Source organism: Trachemys scripta, chromosome 11 (assembly GCF_013100865.1).
Source record: "Trachemys scripta elegans isolate TJP31775 chromosome 11, CAS_Tse_1.0, whole genome shotgun sequence".
NCBI lineage: Eukaryota > Metazoa > Chordata > Testudines > Emydidae > Trachemys > Trachemys scripta.
The window spans coordinates 33,191,823-33,210,373 of NC_048308.1; the positions used below are offsets into that span (position 1 = coordinate 33,191,823).

General features: G+C 41.8%; 1 protein-coding gene across 2 annotated transcripts in view; it reads right to left on the reverse strand.

Annotated features, from left to right (window-relative positions):
* The window catches only part of GRB14 (growth factor receptor bound protein 14), a 93,894-nt gene that overhangs the window by 26,372 nt on the left and 48,971 nt on the right, over window positions 1–18,551 (reverse strand). For both annotated transcript variants that reach the window (XM_034786366.1, XM_034786367.1), the window contains 2 exons: window positions 4,417–4,538; window positions 2,382–2,456 (listed from right to left, as the gene is read on the reverse strand). In XM_034786366.1, the coding sequence (XP_034642257.1) occupies window positions 2,382–2,456; window positions 4,417–4,538 (197 nt within the window). The remainder of the gene's footprint in view (window positions 1–2,381; window positions 2,457–4,416; window positions 4,539–18,551) is intronic.

The window sequence follows — 18,551 nt, forward strand, 5'->3', positions numbered from 1 at the left end:
TTTTCTTGCCTTTTGTGAAACACATAGCTGGAGAATATTTTACTTGTATATAGCTCAACCCACAGAAAACTAAGAATTTCAAAATTGGGTTGTTAAAACTAACATCTCTCTTGATACTTGACCAAGCATGTCACAGATGATAATGCAAGCCCATTAACTTGTCTTAATGACATTTCCGAGGAAAGAGTGGCATAGTGTAAATGCTCTACGGAATGGCTTTTGCTGAAATGTGCATGATGGCTTTGTAATCCACAAAGGTGTTCTGTACTTAATGTCTAGCAAGTCCTATTGCACCAAATATAAATAATCAGACAATACAATGTAAAAAAAATAGTAACAAGAAATACAGGTTTATCCAGTTTTGACTGATTTACAAGTTAACCTGTAATCTCATATTTGGGGTAAAACAGGCCCCTATGCAGAAGGCCAGCATACAAACTATGCACTGTTTAAACACTATATTTGAGGACTTAAGTGACTTAGGCTACATCCACACTACGGGGGGGATGGGAGGGTCGATTTAAGATACGCAAATTCAGCTACACGAATAGTGTAGCTGAATTCGATGTATCCGAGCCGACTTACCTCGCTGTGAGGACAGCGGCAAATCGACCTCCACGGCTCCCCCGTCAACGGTGCTTACTCCTACCTGCGCTGGTGGAGTACAAGCATCGATTCGGAGATCTATTGTCGCGTCCCGACGAGACGCAATAATTCGATCCCCGAGAGATCGATTTCTACCCACCAATTCAGGCGGGTAGTGAAGACATAGCCTCAGTGGTACATAGGCCTTAAACTTGCTCTGCACACAGGGTTTTAGCAGATATGGTTTAGTTTTCAAAAATAAGTCAAATATTTCTTTCAAACTATCAGATCACTTTTGAGATAAAGAGATGCTAAATTCTATTAGCACAGAGGCCAAAATTTTGAAACATAGGTGCCTAAAATTAGACTCTGAAATCCATATTTAGGCAGCAAAAGAAAAACGGCCTGATTTTCAAAGGGTAGATTTTTTTAAGGTTCCTGAAGATGATTTTAGGGACCTAACTAAAAGCACCTAAGTTTCAACATTTTGCCCACAGCAGGGCTTAGAATCAGGAGATCTATACTTTATCTCAACTCTGCCACAAACCTAACCGTTCACTTGAGCTCTCCTTTCTCTAAAATGCATCTGTGATAAATGAAGGGCAGGGGAACTCCCTTTTATGGGCAGCCAGCCAGCCAGCTATAAAATCCCTGTTAGTAACTGTTCTCTACTTGCTTTACCTGTAAAGGGTTAAAAAGTCCATAAGTAAAAGGGAGGGAGTTGGCACCTGACCAAAAGAGCCAATGGGAAGGCTAGAACTTGTCAAAATTTGGGGGGGGGGGGCGGAAGGAATCCCCTTTGTCTGTCTGGTTGTTCTCCCAGAGAGCAGGGACAGGGCTGGGGCTATGCTGTAAAAGCTTGTGCCAGGTATGAAAATCATCAGATCATACCTAGAAACTACTCATTTAAAACCCCAGATGTGTCTCAGAGGGATAGCCGTGTTAGTCTGTATCGACAACAATGAGTTGTCCAGTGGCACCTTAAAGACTAACATTTATTTGGGCACAAGCTTTCATGGGTAAACTGGGGTTTTTTTACCCACGAAATCTTATGCCCAAATAAATCTGTTAGGGAAGATCATTGTTTAGGATTCATCTCATGGCCACTACAGGATTGTTTTCTATTCTGTAGATTGCTCCCCATTTTACATTTAAAATGATGCATCCAGCTTATATTTAAAACATTCTGTGGATATTATTTGTATCACCATAGTGTCTAAAAGCCTGGAAGTCATGGACCATTGTACTATATGCTACCACTTCTTTTGGAAGACTGCAGCATTCCACAGACTAACAAACCATGCCAGCCGTAAGATTTTTTTTTTTCCTGCTAACCAGTCTAAATCTTCTTTTCATTAAGTTCATCCCTTTACTCCACTTGTAATGTGTTAAACTCCTTGTTTTCCTTTGCATATACCACTTTCAAACAGTTGAGGACTGTTGAACTCCCATCCTTTTATACAGGCTAAACTATTTTAATCTTTCAATCATTTCTTGCTAGTTACTCCACCCAACTGATCCTAAACATTTTTTTGCTGCATTTTGTTTTTTTCTGAACTCCCTCCAACTGGTCAATATATTTATGGCAATGAATTCCCCAAAACTGAATCATTCCAGGTGCAGTTATATCAGTGGAGGAATATTATCTTTGTGTTTCATGACAAGACGTCTCTCTAGTGATCCAATAGGTCACTACAATTCTGTCAGTGACAAAATACTATGTACACACAAACTAGACACCTGAAATTTAGGTATTCTGCTGTGAATTGGTTTATCTTAATGCAAATACTGCATACCTGTAATATCTGTGTGTGGCTGATCACTCCGCTGGTCTCGCTTGACAACGACACCATATGCTCTGGAAAATAATTCTGTTACAATAGAACGTATTATTAAAACTTCTGTAAATGTGAATACAAAAACCTTCAGATTTCTCTTAGACATAAACAGATCCACCACTCAATTGCACTGAGCAAAAAGACAATGAGATTTCCCAACTCTCAAATAATTTAGGAAAGCGGGGGGAGCATTAAAATAGCCTCAAATTGTGGTATCTTGTAGATTCACCTGCTGAGTTTGTGAGAGCAAACGTCAAAGTGGGGTTTTTTTGTTTTTGTTTTTTAAGATTTCAATGCAGGGATAAGGGTCTGCTGAGTCAAGTCAGACTACAGGAAGGCCCATACTTAGGGTATGTCTATACTACAAAAACCTGTGCCAGTGGGTCTCAGAGCCTGGGTCAACTGACTCGGCTCACACTATGGGGCTAAAGCAGCAGTATAGATGTTCCTACTTGGGCTGGAGCCCAGGGTTTGAAACCTGCACAAGTCCCATGAGCCGAGTCTATTGACTCAGGCTCATACTCACTGCCAGGTTGTGGTTTGTTGTGGTTTTTATTTTTGTTTACTTTTGTTTGTTTTTTGCAGTGTAGCTGTAACCTTACATTGTCAGGTAATCATTCACCCTCCCGTTCACGCTGTATAGGCCAGCCCTAGGCGTCAATATATTACTATCTAGGAAGAGGGAAAATTAATTTAAAAAGGAAAAATTTGTTGAAGTTGATATGGTATCCCAGTGGAAGGAGGAAATAAGTGAGATACACTGTCAAAAACATTTATTTAAATCGTATTGAAACAAAATGCTGGTTAATATATTTTATGCTATATTTTACTAATGCAGAAAAAACCCTCTCTGATTTATTGTGAATGCTCTTTTTATTCTGCCTGATATTAATATAGATCAAATGGTGGAAACTTGCAAAAATACAAAAAAGATATTATAGGTCAGAGCTGGTGTAAGTCAGCACAGCTCCACTGACTGAACTGTAGCTATGCAGGTTTATACCAGTTGAGGATGTGGCCCCAGATCTAAAATTATAGTCTTTTATAACAGCTCCGACAATTCCCAAATTAAATCCTTCGAAGTACGTAAAGTAACTGGTCACCAGAGACTTTCATTCCAAATGATCGCGTGTATTATTTTTAGGATTAATTAAGAGTTAAGTGTTTTTGATACAGTGTTCTAAATTCCACCTCCTCTTAGGATCGTACCTTTCTTGTTGGGCCCTGATTGGTTAGTCTATATTGCCCACCAAGGCTGGTTGACCATGGTCATGCAATGTGTTGGGTCTAATTATATAAAGTCATTTCCATGGACCACTATTAATATCTGACACCACACACACACACTATTAATTAATTTAGCAACATCTCTGAGATGGAGTTATCCCCATTCAGAAATAGGTAATTGAGGGAGAAAATGATTTGCTCAAGATAATACATGCAGAGCAAGGAACAGAACCCAAACTCTTGTGTCCCTAAAGGTATGGCTGCACCACAGCTGGAAGGTGTAAATTCCAGCTTGAGGAGACATACCAGCATTAGCTCTGATCAAGCTCGTGTGGCAAACTAGAGCGTAGTCACAGTGGGGCAAGTGGGGAACAGGGTGATGGGGCATGGAGGGGAGCCGCCCTAAGTATGACCTGGTTGGAGACTATAGATTTGTACTTGAGCAGCTAGCCCTTCCCAGAGCTCACGCTTGGCGACTACACTGCTATTTTTAGCACACTAGTGCAATTGGAGCTAATGCAGGCATGTCTCCTCAAGTTGGAATTTACACCTTCCAGCTCTGGCATAGACATACCTATAGTGATTTAAGATCATTCTTCCATTCCTTTTAACAGGTCACAGGTAGATTTAGGTTCCGTTTCATTTTACGGCTCACTGAGTCCTCCTGCATTTCTGGCATTCCCCCTCATCACTATGCCACATGGCTTCAGATGTCAGGGCAGCAGTAGCAGCTGCCCAAACAGTGCTTTTAAGAAGACAGACTTACCACTGGGTGTTTAAAAAACTCATATTTGGCATAGTTTTTTCTAAAATACAGTCTATTTTCTTCTTCGATTCCCCAGTTTGACTGAACTTCAATTACCAACTCGTGGTCTTCTATAATTCTTTCTGTAAAACAAAGAAAAATACATAGCCTTGCACACAAGCCCACCATCATAGTAAACCCATGAGAACTTAGGCTCAGACACACATGAAGAGTTATGTTCAACCCAACATGAACAAAGTAATATGAACACCTTCAATTCATCAAGTCTGTTTTACATTTTGTCACCAAAGTCAGTATTCTATACAGTGCTCTTTTATAAGCCAACTCTGCTCATGAAACATGAATGTCTGCAGTAGGTGAGCAAGCTAATTTCCTCCTCCTCAAAACACCAATAAGGTTTTAAAATCTCTCACATAAATGCAAAATGAGGTATTGCCTCTTCCAAAGCCAACTTATTACATACTGTAACGTTTTTACACAGCTTGGAATAGAGAGATGGTGATTTTGGCAGCTAGACTTCTTAGTTGTATAACTTCCTTCTTTGAGAAATTAGAGACTTGGAGCCAAAATTAATTAAGGGGAATGGTTAATTACAAAAACACCCAACATTCATTCATAAAGCATTTTTTCACATTGGAAGAGTTCATCCTGAATTACTCAAGAGCTGGCAAAGCTATTAGAAATGATCCCATTTGTATAGAGGTGAGCTCATTAGCTAGGTTGGATGCCAGACATTTAGATCTGCAAAGCCATGTGGGGAATTTGAACCTTTTGAAAACCAATTCTGATTACTAATTAACTTTACAGTAATTGGGGATTTAGAAAAATCTAAACAAAATGGCAAACAAAGGACTTATGTAAATAGATAATAAATAACCAATCAATTCGCCTATGTCTGCTCCAGAGTTTTCTAAAGATTTTCAGAATACCGTTGCATCTCCTCTGCAAGCTGTTTTTAATCTCATTTTTGACAGTTTCCTGCAATGTAAAAAATACTAAACTACATTTGTACAAAAGGAAATATGGTTTAGAATTTAAGGCCCCAATCCTGCAAAGAGTTATGCATGTGCTTAACTACAAACTCTAGGAGCACTATCATTGATTTCAATGAGACTACTTAGAGTGTGTAAAGGTAAGCCCATGCATAACCTTTTGCAGGATTGTGACTAAATTTATTTCTGTACATTGGATATCACTTATTTAAAAAAAAAAAACAACTTATGTATCATTCATGCTACAAAGAAAAAGAATACATTTCAGTGCACAGGAAAAAATTTGTGGACATCTTTCATTTTGCTGACAGCATGAACCAATGAGGAAACAAGTTATTTTAAATGTAAGCAGGGAATATTTTTTCTGAAACTTTATTGAATTGTACTTAAAGGGTCACTGTCAATTTCAAATCTAATTAGTTCCAACAAATGAACAATTTAAAATAGTTTCAACTACTGTTCCTGGGTCCCCCTGCCAATTATACAATTTTACACAACAACCTTATTTTATTTCTCCCCCCCCAGCCCAGTATTGCTAAAATGCAAGAGCACAATATATATACAAATAAAAAAGAGAGAGAGAGAAAGACTGGGTTCTATGTATTTTCCTTCTCGTTTTTCAGCCTTTAAAGGTACAACCAGTTCATATTCTCAAACTTTATTCCATAATAATGAAGGCTTTAAGCTTAATTTACAAAAAGTTACTGAAACTCTTACATAGTCATTTTAGTCCAGGAGCCGGGGCTTTAAGAAACACCACATATCTCAAGACATGAGATAAAATTGTGAGCTGGCAACACAGCTTTCCAGGACTGTGTGAACAGAATGATTGTAATGCAGCAAAACACAAAATGTCCATTAAATTATTGAAATACATTGGGGACAAATGTTTGTTTCAGAAGGTGGAGGAAGTAACTGGGGAAAACTGCCATTTTAGATGTTATTCTGACTACAGCATTGTGAATCTGAAGTTGAAGGCAATCTGGGTGAAAGTGATCAAGAAATGATGATTACGTGACTAAGGAAAAGGAGCAAGAGCAGCAAAATAAGTACAATGGCCTTCAAAAAAGCAGACTTTACCAAACTCAAAGAAGTGGTTGGTAATGGCTCCTGGGAATAAAATCTAAAGGAAAAAGGAGTTCAGGAGACTTCCCAGTTTCTCAAAGAGTCAATGTTAAAGGTACAACAGCAAACCGTTGATAGGACGAATACTAAAAATAGAGCCCTGCACGGATACAAAATTTGTACCCGTGGATGTGAATATCCATGGATATAAAGCGGATACCCATGGAGCTGCAGGGCTCTACCAGGAACCACAGCAGCCTGTCAGGCCACCACTCACAGGAGCAAGAGCCCAGCCCTGGCAGCTCCTCCAATGCAGCTGTACTGCCCCCAGCCTTGCCCACCGGGGTGGGCACCAAGCTTAGCGGCAGCTGTCCCTCATCATGCTAGTGTATGCAGGCAGCTCACATGCTCCTGGAAAAGAAGTAGCGATCTTGAAGAGGAAAAACAGTACACTTCTATCCCTTAAATAAAAAAAAAATGCTGTACTAAGGTAACACAAAGGCCAAGATTTTCAAAAAGGTTAAGTGATTTTGAAGGCCCAAATAGAAAGCGTGGAGCACCTGTCCTCTGCAAATCAGACCCTATTTAAGGTATCTCGAGTTGGCCACACAAAATCTTTTCAAAAGTACTTTGGAATATCTTGGCCCAGAAAGAATTAAAAGGGTAGGAGTACAATTGCAGCCTCTTTCCATCAATGGTCTTCACTTCTTGTGGCAACATCCACCTTCACAAAACAAGAAATACTATCCACAGCCCAAATATAGTCAAGTCTGCAGACCTAGATTAATTATTGTGCCAAGAAGTCTCCAAATCTCCACTGAGTAAGTAATTACATTCACACAGCTAAATTCTACAAGTAGGGAAAAAAGTGGGCTCATTGTAGGCCACATATACTGATAGTGCTCATGCAATGATTAGACCAATTGTTCATCTTAAACGGTTATTTTAGTTAATACAAATTAGAATTGGTTAACTCCTTGATTTGACTAATTTTATTTATATTATAATCCCAATGTATTTTTCATATTCTTTAGCACTTGAAGGAAGTATGAGAAATTAGTTAACCATATAGTTGTTTATGCTCTTAAATAAATGTTATAAAAAATCCATCAAAGTGGCTTCTTCTGATGAAATGGTGACAAGGTAAAAAACCACCTTAATTAAAGGGACTTTAATTAAACATTTGACATTAGTCCTGAAAACCAGCTATTATTACATCATGCCTAATCCAAAGGAAAAATGCAGCAGCCCACCATAATCTACTAAATACCATAGGATTTGCGAAATAAATGACCTTCACTCCCACTTAATGACATTTATTTTTTTAAAACAACAACTCATTTGGGACACTAACACCACATATCTATTCAAGGGACACCATCCTAGGCCCTAACCACATCAGCCACACCATCAGGGGCTTGTTCACCTGCACATCTACCAATGTGATATATGTAGGGTGACCAGACGTCCCGATTTTATCAGGACAGTCCCGATTTTAGGGGACTTGTCCCGCGTCCCGACCTTACATCAGTCGGGACGCACTTTGTCCCGATATCGGGGGGACCGCGGCAAGCCGGCACTGCTAACGTCTTCTTCCAGGCCCTGGGGCAGTGCAGTTGAGTTTCTGCTGGCCGGCAGGTGCCTGCAGAGTGCTGCAGCACCACTCCCCAGGCACGCACAAAGGCAGGGGAGGGGCTTGTAGGCACCAGCAGCGAGCCCCCTCCCGCCCCTCAACCTGACCCGTGCCGGAGCTACAGGAGCCAGAGGGACGCTCCCTCCTCCCCCCGCTGCCAGCCCTGTGAACATGGCTGCAGCAAAGCCCCTCTTCTCCCTCCTGCTCCTCGCCCTAGTTGCCCTGCTCCTGCCCGCACAGTGGCCCCTCTGCTTGGCCGCCAAGCACCTGGACCGGTGCTACGCCGAGCGCAAGCGCTGCACCGACCCAGAGTGCAGCAGTAAGTGGGTGCGGGGTGCTGGGGTCCCCGGATGGGACCTGCCTGCTGGATCCTGAGGCTAGCACTGGGGGGGGGGGGCCGGTGCCAAGCAGGCTCTGGGAGGGAGGACGGGGGGGGTCCGATGCCGCTCTGGGTAGCCCGTGCAGGATGGGGTGATGATGCTGCAGGGACGGGAGACCCATGGGGAGGCCGGGGTGGAGGCAATGCTCTCGGGGCCGGCCCTCTGGCAGGGCCATGGGACCGCACTTGTGGGCACCGCGATCCGGCCATGAACCGGACGTTTCTCCGTCCCTTTAAAGGGCCAGTAGCCCAGCATCCTGTCGGGCGGGTTCTCCCACACGTGCCGGTCCAGTCCCAGTGCGGGGTGTGAGGGGAGGCGTGTGTTTGGTCATCAGCTCCCCAGCCCCATCTGCAGCGTTGGTATGTTCCAAGCGGAGCGGGAGGGGAGGCAGTTGGCCGAGAGCGGGTGGAGGGAGGGGGCTGGGGGACGTGGCCTGAGCGCACCCTCTGGTGCTGGGGGGTCCAGGCGTGCACGGGGGAGGGGCTTGTTGTTGTTTTTTGCTCCGCCCCCCCGCGTCCCGATTTTTCACTTCTGTCATCTGGTCACCCTAGATATATGCCATCATGTGCCAGCAATGCGCCTCTGCCATGTACATTGGCCAAACTGGACAGTCTCTACGCAAAAGAATAAATGGACACAAATCTGACATCAGGAACTATAACATTCAAAAACCAGTAGGAGAACACTTCAGTCTCCCTGGTCACTCAATAACAGACCTCAAAGGAGCAATTCTTCAAGAAAAAAATTCAAAAACCAGACTAATGTGAAACTGCCGAACCTGAATTACTTTGCAAACTGGACACCATCACATTAGGCCTGAATAAAGACTGGGAGTGGTTGGGTCATTACAAAATCTAAACCTAATTTCCCCCATATTAATTTCCCCCTACTGTTACTCACACCTTCTTGTCAACTCTTTGAAATGGGCCACTCTCATTACCACTACAAAAGTTATTTTTCCTCCCTTGGTATCCTACTGTTAACTGAATTGTCTTGTTAGACTGACCTCACACTTGGTAAGGCAACTCCCATCTTTTCATGTGTTTATACCTGCTCCTGTATTTTCCACTCCATGCATCTGGTGAAGTGGGTTCTATCTAGCTCAAGAAAGCTTATGCCCAAATAAATTTGTTAATCTCTAAGGTGCCAGAAGGACTCCTCGTTGTTTCAACCGATATAGTTTCTCAAAAATTCTCTGTGATAACCAAACTGAACCAGGCACACAGCTTTTCTCCAAAATGCATCTTTAATATTTATGAAAAAAACATCAAGAACTGAGGTGCTGTCTTAAAACAATTTTTTGTTGTTGTTCTGCACCAGTTTTTACGGAAAGCCAATGCTGTTCTGGTATGCTATTTGAACTGTTAAATTGCTGGCACTGTGACATTTAAATAAATACCATCTCCTGGAGTCTTGCTTCTTGGAACAAAAACAAGACATACCGCATCACCTCATAGATAGGTAAAGATCCTGGTATAGCATATGAACTCTACCCAAAGGATTTTTAAGGTAGCAGATTATAAAACTTCTAACGTAGATTCAGATTACTTTTTAAAGGAATTGAACTATTAACAGAGTTCTATACTTTAAAACAATCCTGTGATTGGATTACTTTTCTTAACAATGCAGTCTATCCAGTCTTGAATGTGAATAAGGACTCCCTAAGACTACAGTACAATCTCTGGACAGCTCACAAACAATACAAAAGAACTTCCAGGAAAGTAATCAGTAGAAATCATTGCAATCTCAAAATGCTGTTAAAGACATTAAGTCTCAACACCACAGTAAGGAATTCTTAGACATTTTCCAAATTGGTGAACTGAAGCAACAGAACTCATACGAGTCCAAAACTCCCCATCCCCTGCTCTAACCAATAGACCACACTTCCACAACGTTTTCAACGTAGTTTATACTACCTTGCCCAGCTCTTCCCCCTGAAGACCTGCCTGATAAATGCTGAGATCTTCTTCAGGCAGAAAGGTCCCAATAAATAGCCTTGTCACCTATGTAAAAAGGCTTCTTTTGGCTGTGGACATCTTTCAGCATCCTCAGAACCACTTCATCTTATGAAAACATACAATTACTGATTCTCAGCAGACTAGGTTCCTAACTGAAACCTGTCACAGAATGAAGGGAATTGGCAAAATTCTATCTTGGTTTTGGATGGAAGAGTTTTACCCCAGGACTTTGTTCATCCTTTTTCTAGAAATATCTGGATAGTGGCCACCATTTCTTACTACTCTGGTCTGCATTTATCATGGTCCAATATTAAGAGTTTCCTTCATTCAGGGGAGATGCTGAAGCTGATGGAAGAGGATGAGTATCCTGAATGCTTTCTGGCTTGAGTCTTGTGTCCTCTATCTTATTGGGCTCTTCGACTTTTCCTTTGGGGAGAAGATTTCATCCTTGCCTGGGGATTGTTTCTTTTTCCTAAATAGTGCTCTTTTGGGGGCTTAGCCTGAGGGGAGGGCTTCAGGGCTACGTGCCCTCACTGAGAAACCCAAGATCCTCCACTTGGGAGGAAGGAGAGGCAGAAAGAATGCCAGACTCCTTCCTGTGAGACTCTATTATCCAACTGAGAATACAAGTAGGGATGATGGAACTTTTCTTCTTTGAGGTGGATTAGGCTGAGAGGCAATTAGATGAATATTTGGACTTAGCTTTCAAGAAATCCCTAATCAACAAAGATGGGTCTATCTGCCAGGTCTCAAGTGCTGAAGGTGTCTTAGGAGAAGTCTCTAACTCTGAGGGGCCTCAATAAGCCATTAAAACTCCATCACCTTTCTCACAACAAACCAAAGGTCCACCAGCTTGATGCAATCATGGCAGAGCTCCTCTTCTGTGGCACCCAGACAATCTGCATACTCCATTCTAAATGACTCTGCCATGCTGGAGAAGGAGATCAGCATGGAGATCCTTCCAGAGAATAAGGGAGTGGGCGAGGATGAGGACGTGTCCTTATGCATAAGGAAAAGGGGTGGAGAGTACCGCTCACCTCTTCTCCAAAATGTAGCTTCAATCCAGGATAACTAACAGGGTAACACAGGATTCTCTGCATCCAGACAATGGCAGCCAGAGTGAGAAAATCTGGAGAAAGGCCATAACTAAAGTCTGGATCTCTGTGGGTATGTCAGAGCCACCTTCAATATTTTCAGGAAGAAATGCACACCACAAACATTTTGGAGTGGCTGACAGGTCCATAATTCATAAAGGGGTATGAGAGATATATGGCGCTACATATAATTATTTTACATAATAGCCTCAGTTATGAATAAAAACTACATCCAGGAAAGCATGAAGTTCATGGAATACTGACTAAAATACATCTACATTTGGAGCTGGGGGTGTGATTCCCAATTCAAGCATATCGGCTTATGCTAACTCTCATCGAGCTAGCACACTAAAAATGGTATCAGTCATGACAGCATGGTCAGCAGCAGCACAAGCTATCCGCCCAGAGTACAGACCCACCTAAATACTCTGGGTACCTACTCAGGTTGGTAGCTTGTGCCACTGCTCACCATGCTACGGCTCTGACAGATACAGCTATTTCCTACAATGTTCTGGACAAACCTTATTGAATTAAGTTAAAGTATCTTAGGAATTCATTGTATTAAAAATGCAAATGGTTATGTATTATTGTGGGATTGTATGTAACATCTCTAGGGAGGAGATATGACAAATGTCTCCTGGGCAGTGTTATGAGCTTCAAAGGCCTATTTTAAAACAACAAGCCAGATAAGTAGTATATTTTGGAGGGGGAGAAAATTAAGTGGCTTTCCTAGGAAAATACCCTGGGAAGGGAATGCAAATTCCCCACCTGCGGACCAAACCTTTGAAAGATTTGCCTTGTGGAGAAACCCATTGTACATTTTATCTCCTGGTCTCTGGAACAAAGACCTAAACTGTATAAAGGAGAAAAACAAAAATCACGGATTCATGGGTGTGCTAGTTCCACTGGAAAACCCCTTGGTGGTGTCTGCAGGACTGTTTACCTGCCAGAGCCCTTGTTGAGTCAGGGTAATCTCTGGTAAGAATTTGCATGTGTGTAGGTTCTTTGTAATGTTTTCTCCATAATTCTTTTACTTTAAGAATAAATGTGATTATTTTAGAAAGAACTATGTGGTTACTTAACTGTGGGCAATTACGCTGTTTATAGCCTCTGAAGAAGAAAGGCAAATGGCCTGCTGAGGCAGTCTGCTTTGCTGGAGAATTCAGTGGGCAGCATGGAAATCCCTGGATGGGCGGGGAGAGGAGGGAGAAAGAGAGAGAGATGTTTGTCTCTCCGCAAGACAGGTGATGGCAGGGGAGCTGGAAGTCTCAGAGCAGACCACGGAGGGATAATAGAGGTGCATTAGCCCTGAACTGTGAAAACTCAAGTTATACTACTATTTTTAGCATGTTCGCTTGATGTCTACTGGAACTGGGAATCACACTCTCCTCTCCAACTGTAGACATAGCCTAAAGGCTTGTCTACAGAGCTCCTCAGTTTGGACTATGGAGGTGTGAATTGTAGCACATACTAGTGCACTCCACTGTGTGGACACTGCTGTTGCAAACTACAAGGTACCTAGTTCGCATTAACATGATCCCCTTTAAACAAGACTATTTAACTGCAAACTAAGTACCTTTTAGTTCATGCCCTCAGCATCCACGTAGGGGAATTACAGTGAGGCAATCCAATGCGCACGGCAATTTGTACACCCTATAGTCTGAATTGTGGGACTGTGTAAACACAGCCTAAGAGTCAAGTGCTACCTTTTATTCTGCTAAAATAAATCTGGTCCAGTACCTGTATATGAAGAACAATAGTGACATCCAGTGGATATTAAAAAAAAAAATCCCACACACCTGTGATAAGCGTAATTGTTAGAGAAGGAATTGTAGGTTAAACATTTGAGAAAAGCATAACCAAATATATTTTAGTATTTGCTGTCCATGACAAAGGTAAAAAAAAACACTGTTTAAAAATTGTTAAAAAATTTATGAGGTCTACCGGATTCTGAAATAATTTCTGGTAAACACATCCCCTTTCAGGGTACATATCCATCTGAATGTGCAAGTAGCTACTCAAATATATGTACACAGATGAGAGCATATTCCAATGACTTTGGTGATAATTAATGTCATTTTTATATAAATAACAGCTGACTTGTGGCTTTATTTGCAAATAAAAAGCACCATGTTCAGTTCACTCTGATTCATGGGGTCAAAAAAAATCACAAGTATTTGAATAGCTGTTGTAGATTAGTGAAAATGTTTGTGTCCATGACAGATTCAGGAATTTTAACAATTATTATTCTTCATACAAAAAATGTTTTACTGGAAATGAGCTTTTGGCTATTTCCTGTTTCAAGTGCTTCAGTCATTCACCCAGGGAGTTGAAAGAAGAAAAAAAATGTGGTGTGTGTCTGTCTTAGTGGATAAATCACACAACAGTACAATACATAGCAACCAGTCAACCAAACTGTTCAAACCACAATCTGAAAGTTATTCATCTAGTATAGTACTTACAAATAGTGAATTCATTTGCTTACAAGAAAGAAGATCAGTTTGTGAATATATCACACACCTAAAAAGGGTCTAAATTTGTGTCATAATAATAAATAAGAATAAGAATAAATAAGAATAAGAACAAACAGAGTTGGTTTAACTATTAAGTATTACAGAAGGAGGAGGCATCCTGAAAGAGAACTAATCTCCATACCTACTGGTACGTTGTTAGTCTCTAACATCAGCCTGAAGAAGGCAGACTCACTAAAAAAGGGAAATATAGTCTCTAACTAAAATTACACCTGAAGGAGAACCAGACATCTCAGAGGATTGGTTAGGGAATGCAGTGCCTTAGTGCTGGTTCACATTCAGCAGAGCTCAGTAGTTACTACTGGAAGAGTTTGTACCCCTAAGTGAAACAACTTGATGGTCTCAATCTCATTTTCTAGAAGGAATGGACATGTCTCAACATAGTACTTCATAGAGGTTTAAAAATTCCCATACTAGCCCCTTGCTCAAATATCTTAAGAAAAGTGACAACTAAAAGACTGATATTTCAGCAACAACTAATATCATTAGGATTGAAGGGTTCCAATTACATGACAAAATATGTATTGTATCAATAACTGTGACAGATGGCCAGGAACCATTGCAGAGTCACTTCTTTAGGTTTATAATTCATTTTTGTTTTCCTTAATGCTTTTAACTAACTTTCTTCTTTATTTTAAACACCAGTCTTCTTGATAAAGAGAGAAAATACTTCTATTATTTATACAATAGCTTTAGGCAATAGTATCCCTAGCTTTCTCCCGATAGCACATTTAGTCAATGTACAGTCCTGACCCAGTTTTAACTCTGACCTTATTCTCTGAGCTGGAAGCATCTTACAACTGATGCAGTCAGGGTAAAAAGTTAGAAATATCTTTGAAATGTTACAAAGGAGAAAACTTTTTTTCAAAAATATTTGCGGCTGTCTTTATACACCATAAAAGAGCAGTAAAGGGCAAAAACAATTTTAGCTTTGTGGTTCATCTTTAAAATACTGCTGTTAAACATAATACAGTATGTTCTGGCTGGGTCTGTGTGTGTGGCATGTGCACAGACAGCCTATACAGGGTGTGGCTCCTCCCAGAAGGGAAGGGAAGGACCCCTGACAGCACAGTCAGACAGTATGCTTCCTGATGGGGAAAGAAAAAGGGCTTGAAGTCAGTAGCACCAGAAGCCGGAAGGGAGCTGCTTTTGTTCGCTCTTCCAATACTAAAACACACATTTTATTGTTACTGAGTTTGTGACTGTGTCATCATTCCAGGGATTCTGCCTGCTTATGCTAACCCACAAGGAGACCAAAAGGTCGGGTAATAATACACTCTAAGCGACACAGTTGGGTATCGTTTTACATAAACACACATTGTTCGCGGATGACACTAAGCTGGGGGAAGAGGAAGATATGCTGGAGGGTAGGGATAGGGTCCAGAGTGACCTGGACAAATTGGAGGATTGGGCCAAAAGGAAACTGATGAGGTTCAATAAGGACAAGTGCAGAGTCCTGCCTTAGGACGAAAGAATCCCATGCACTGCTACAGTCTGGGGACTGACTGGCTAAGCAGCAGTTCTACAGAAGAGGACCTGGGGATTACAGTGGATGAGAAACTGGATACGAATCAGCAGTGTGCCCTTGTTGCCAAGAAGGCTAACGGCATATTGGGCTGCATTAGTAGGAGCGCTGCCAGCTAATCGAGAGAAGTGATTATTCCCCTCTATTCAGCACTGGTGAGGCCACATCTGGAATATTGCATCGAGTTTTGAGCCCCCCACGACAGAAAGGATGTGGACAAATTGGAGAGAGTCCAGCGGAGGGCAATGAAAATGATCAAGGTGCTGGGGCACATGACTTACGAGGAGAGGCTGAGGGGGGGGATTCGATAGCAGCCTTCAACTACCTGAAGGGGGGTTCCAAAGAGGATGGAGCTCAGCTGTTCTCACTGGTGGCAGAGGACAGAAAAAAGACCAATGGTCTCAAGTTGCAGTGAGGGAGGTCTAGGTTGGATAGGAGGAAACACTATTTCACTAGGAGGGTGGTGAAGGACTGGAATGGGTTACCAGTGGGAGGTGGTGGAATCTCCATCCTTAGAGGTTTTTAAGGCCCAGCTTGACAAAGCCCTGGCTGGGATGATTTAGTTGGTGTTGGTCCTGCTTTGAGCCGAGGGTTGGCCTACGTGACCTCCTGAGGTCTCTTCCAACCCTAATCTTCTGTGATTGGGCCAGACTCTGTGGTGCAACAAGGAGCAATCAGCACAAAACACAGAGGTGACCAAGGTGGCCCCAGTCCTGGAACTGCTAGGTATCAGTACAGTTCCCTTCATGTGGTAGAACAGCCTGCAGATGGCTTTAAATTTACCTCACATCACAAGAGTCTTCTAGAAGCTGTAGATGCAAAAACATTCCAGCAATGCCTCCCCGCCGTTCTCTAGCCATACTCCTACACTGGCAGTCATTATGGTGTCTCCATGCCACATAGGGAGAAGAAAATTTCATTATGCTGGGCAAATACTATAGCATTATTGACTATTCTTTTAGTTACAAATTGAATCCAGGTGATTTCATATCTGCTGATGGGGGTGGGTGGGTAACAGTTGTTTTATGACCTCGGAACCAAATGTGGGAGTGGGCTGATAAAGTTTGCGGATGACACAAACTTGGGCGGTATTGCCAATTCGGAGAAGGATCGGGATATCCTGCAGTGAGATTTGGATGACCTTGTAAACTGGAGTAATAGTAATTGGATGAAATTTAATAGTGAGAAGTGTAAGGTTATGCACTTAGGGATAAATAACAAGAATTTTAGTTATAAGCTAGGGATGCATCGGTTGGAAGTAATGGAAGAGCAGAAGGACTTCGGAGTCCTGGTTGATCGCAGGATGACTGAGTCGGCAATGTGACGTGGCCATGAAAAAAAAGCTAATGCGCTCTTGGGATGCATTAGGCGAGGTATTTCTAGTAGGGATAAGGAGGTGCTGGTTCCGTTATACAAGGCACTGGTGAGACCTCATTTGGAGTACTGTGTGCAGTTCTGGTCTCCCATGTTTAAAAAGGATGAAATCAAACCGGGTACAGAGGAGGGCCACTAGGATGATCCGAGGAATGGAAAATCTGTCGTATGAAAGGAGACCCGAGGAGCTCAGTTTATTTACCTTAACCAAAAGAAGGCTGAGGTGGGATATGATTGCTCTCTTTAAATATATCAGAGGGATAAATACCAGAGAGGGAGAGGAATTATTTCAGCTCAGTACTAATGTGGACACGAGAACGAATGGATATAAACTGGCCGTCGGGAAGTTTAGGCTTGAAATTAGACGAAGGTTTCTAACCATCAGAGGGGTGAAGTTTTGGAACAGCCTTCCGAGGGAAACAGTGGGGGCGAAAGACCTCTCTGGCTTTAAGATTAGGCTTGATAAGTTTATGGAGGGGATGGTTTGATGGGATACAGTGATTTTAGTCAATAGGTCAATAACGTGCCATCGCTGGTAATTAGCAACAATGGTCAATGATGGGATATTAAAAGTTACTACAGAGAACTTTTTCCAGAGGGTCTGGCTAGAGAATCTTGCCCGCATGCTCGGGGTTCAGCTGATCGCCATGTTTGGGGTCGGGAAGGAATTTTCCTCCAGGGTAGATTGGCAGAGACCCTGGAGGTTTTTCGCCTTCCTCCGCAGCATGGGGCAGGGGTCGCTTGCTGGAGGATTCTTAGCGATTTGAAGACTTTAAATCATGATTTGGGGACTTTAACAGCTGAGTCAAGGGAGAGAATTCTTCCAGGAGTGGGTGGGTCAGCTTTTGTGGCCCGCATCATGCAGGAGGTCAGACTAGATGATCATAATGGTCCCTTCTGACCTTAGAGTCTATGAGTCTATGACTTGATTTATAGTAAAATTTCCCCACTATAGCTCTCCAAACAAACAAATTAAAAAAAAAAAAGTCACAAGATATTGTCCTACTTTTTATACTGAAAATGGTATTTAGACTGTCTGAGTAAGTAACTTTTAAGTTGCTGTCTTCTGGGAGAAGACATCTACACTAATTCTTTGGCAAAATATAGAGACCACTACAACAACACAACATTACAGTGGTTACCTAAACACACAAAACCTGGTATCTGTCACATTACACATAAATAAGGCAGAAACATTTACACTTTATATGACAACACAATACCAACAAGGCAAATATAGCTGTTGAAGCGGAAGTATGAATATCTTGATTTTTGTGGGCTTAAAATCTTAAGCTTAGTTGTTTTTATGTAGGCTTCTTTTGTATTTAATATGTAGATTGTGGGGGGAAGTTTAAAAAATGTAGGTCAATTTCTCTGGAGTTTAAATCAAAACCTCACCAAGCTAATTGACTGTATTGCAGTAGGATGTTGACAAGTCTACTTCAATAGAAAGATGTAATTTAGAGGGATAGACGCCCACTGTCCACATAAAAGTATGAAATACGAAAGCTCTTCTGTCCTTTGTATGAGATATTCATCGACTACGCCCTCTCAAAAATTTCAGCTGGTTGTGTTGGAGTTGC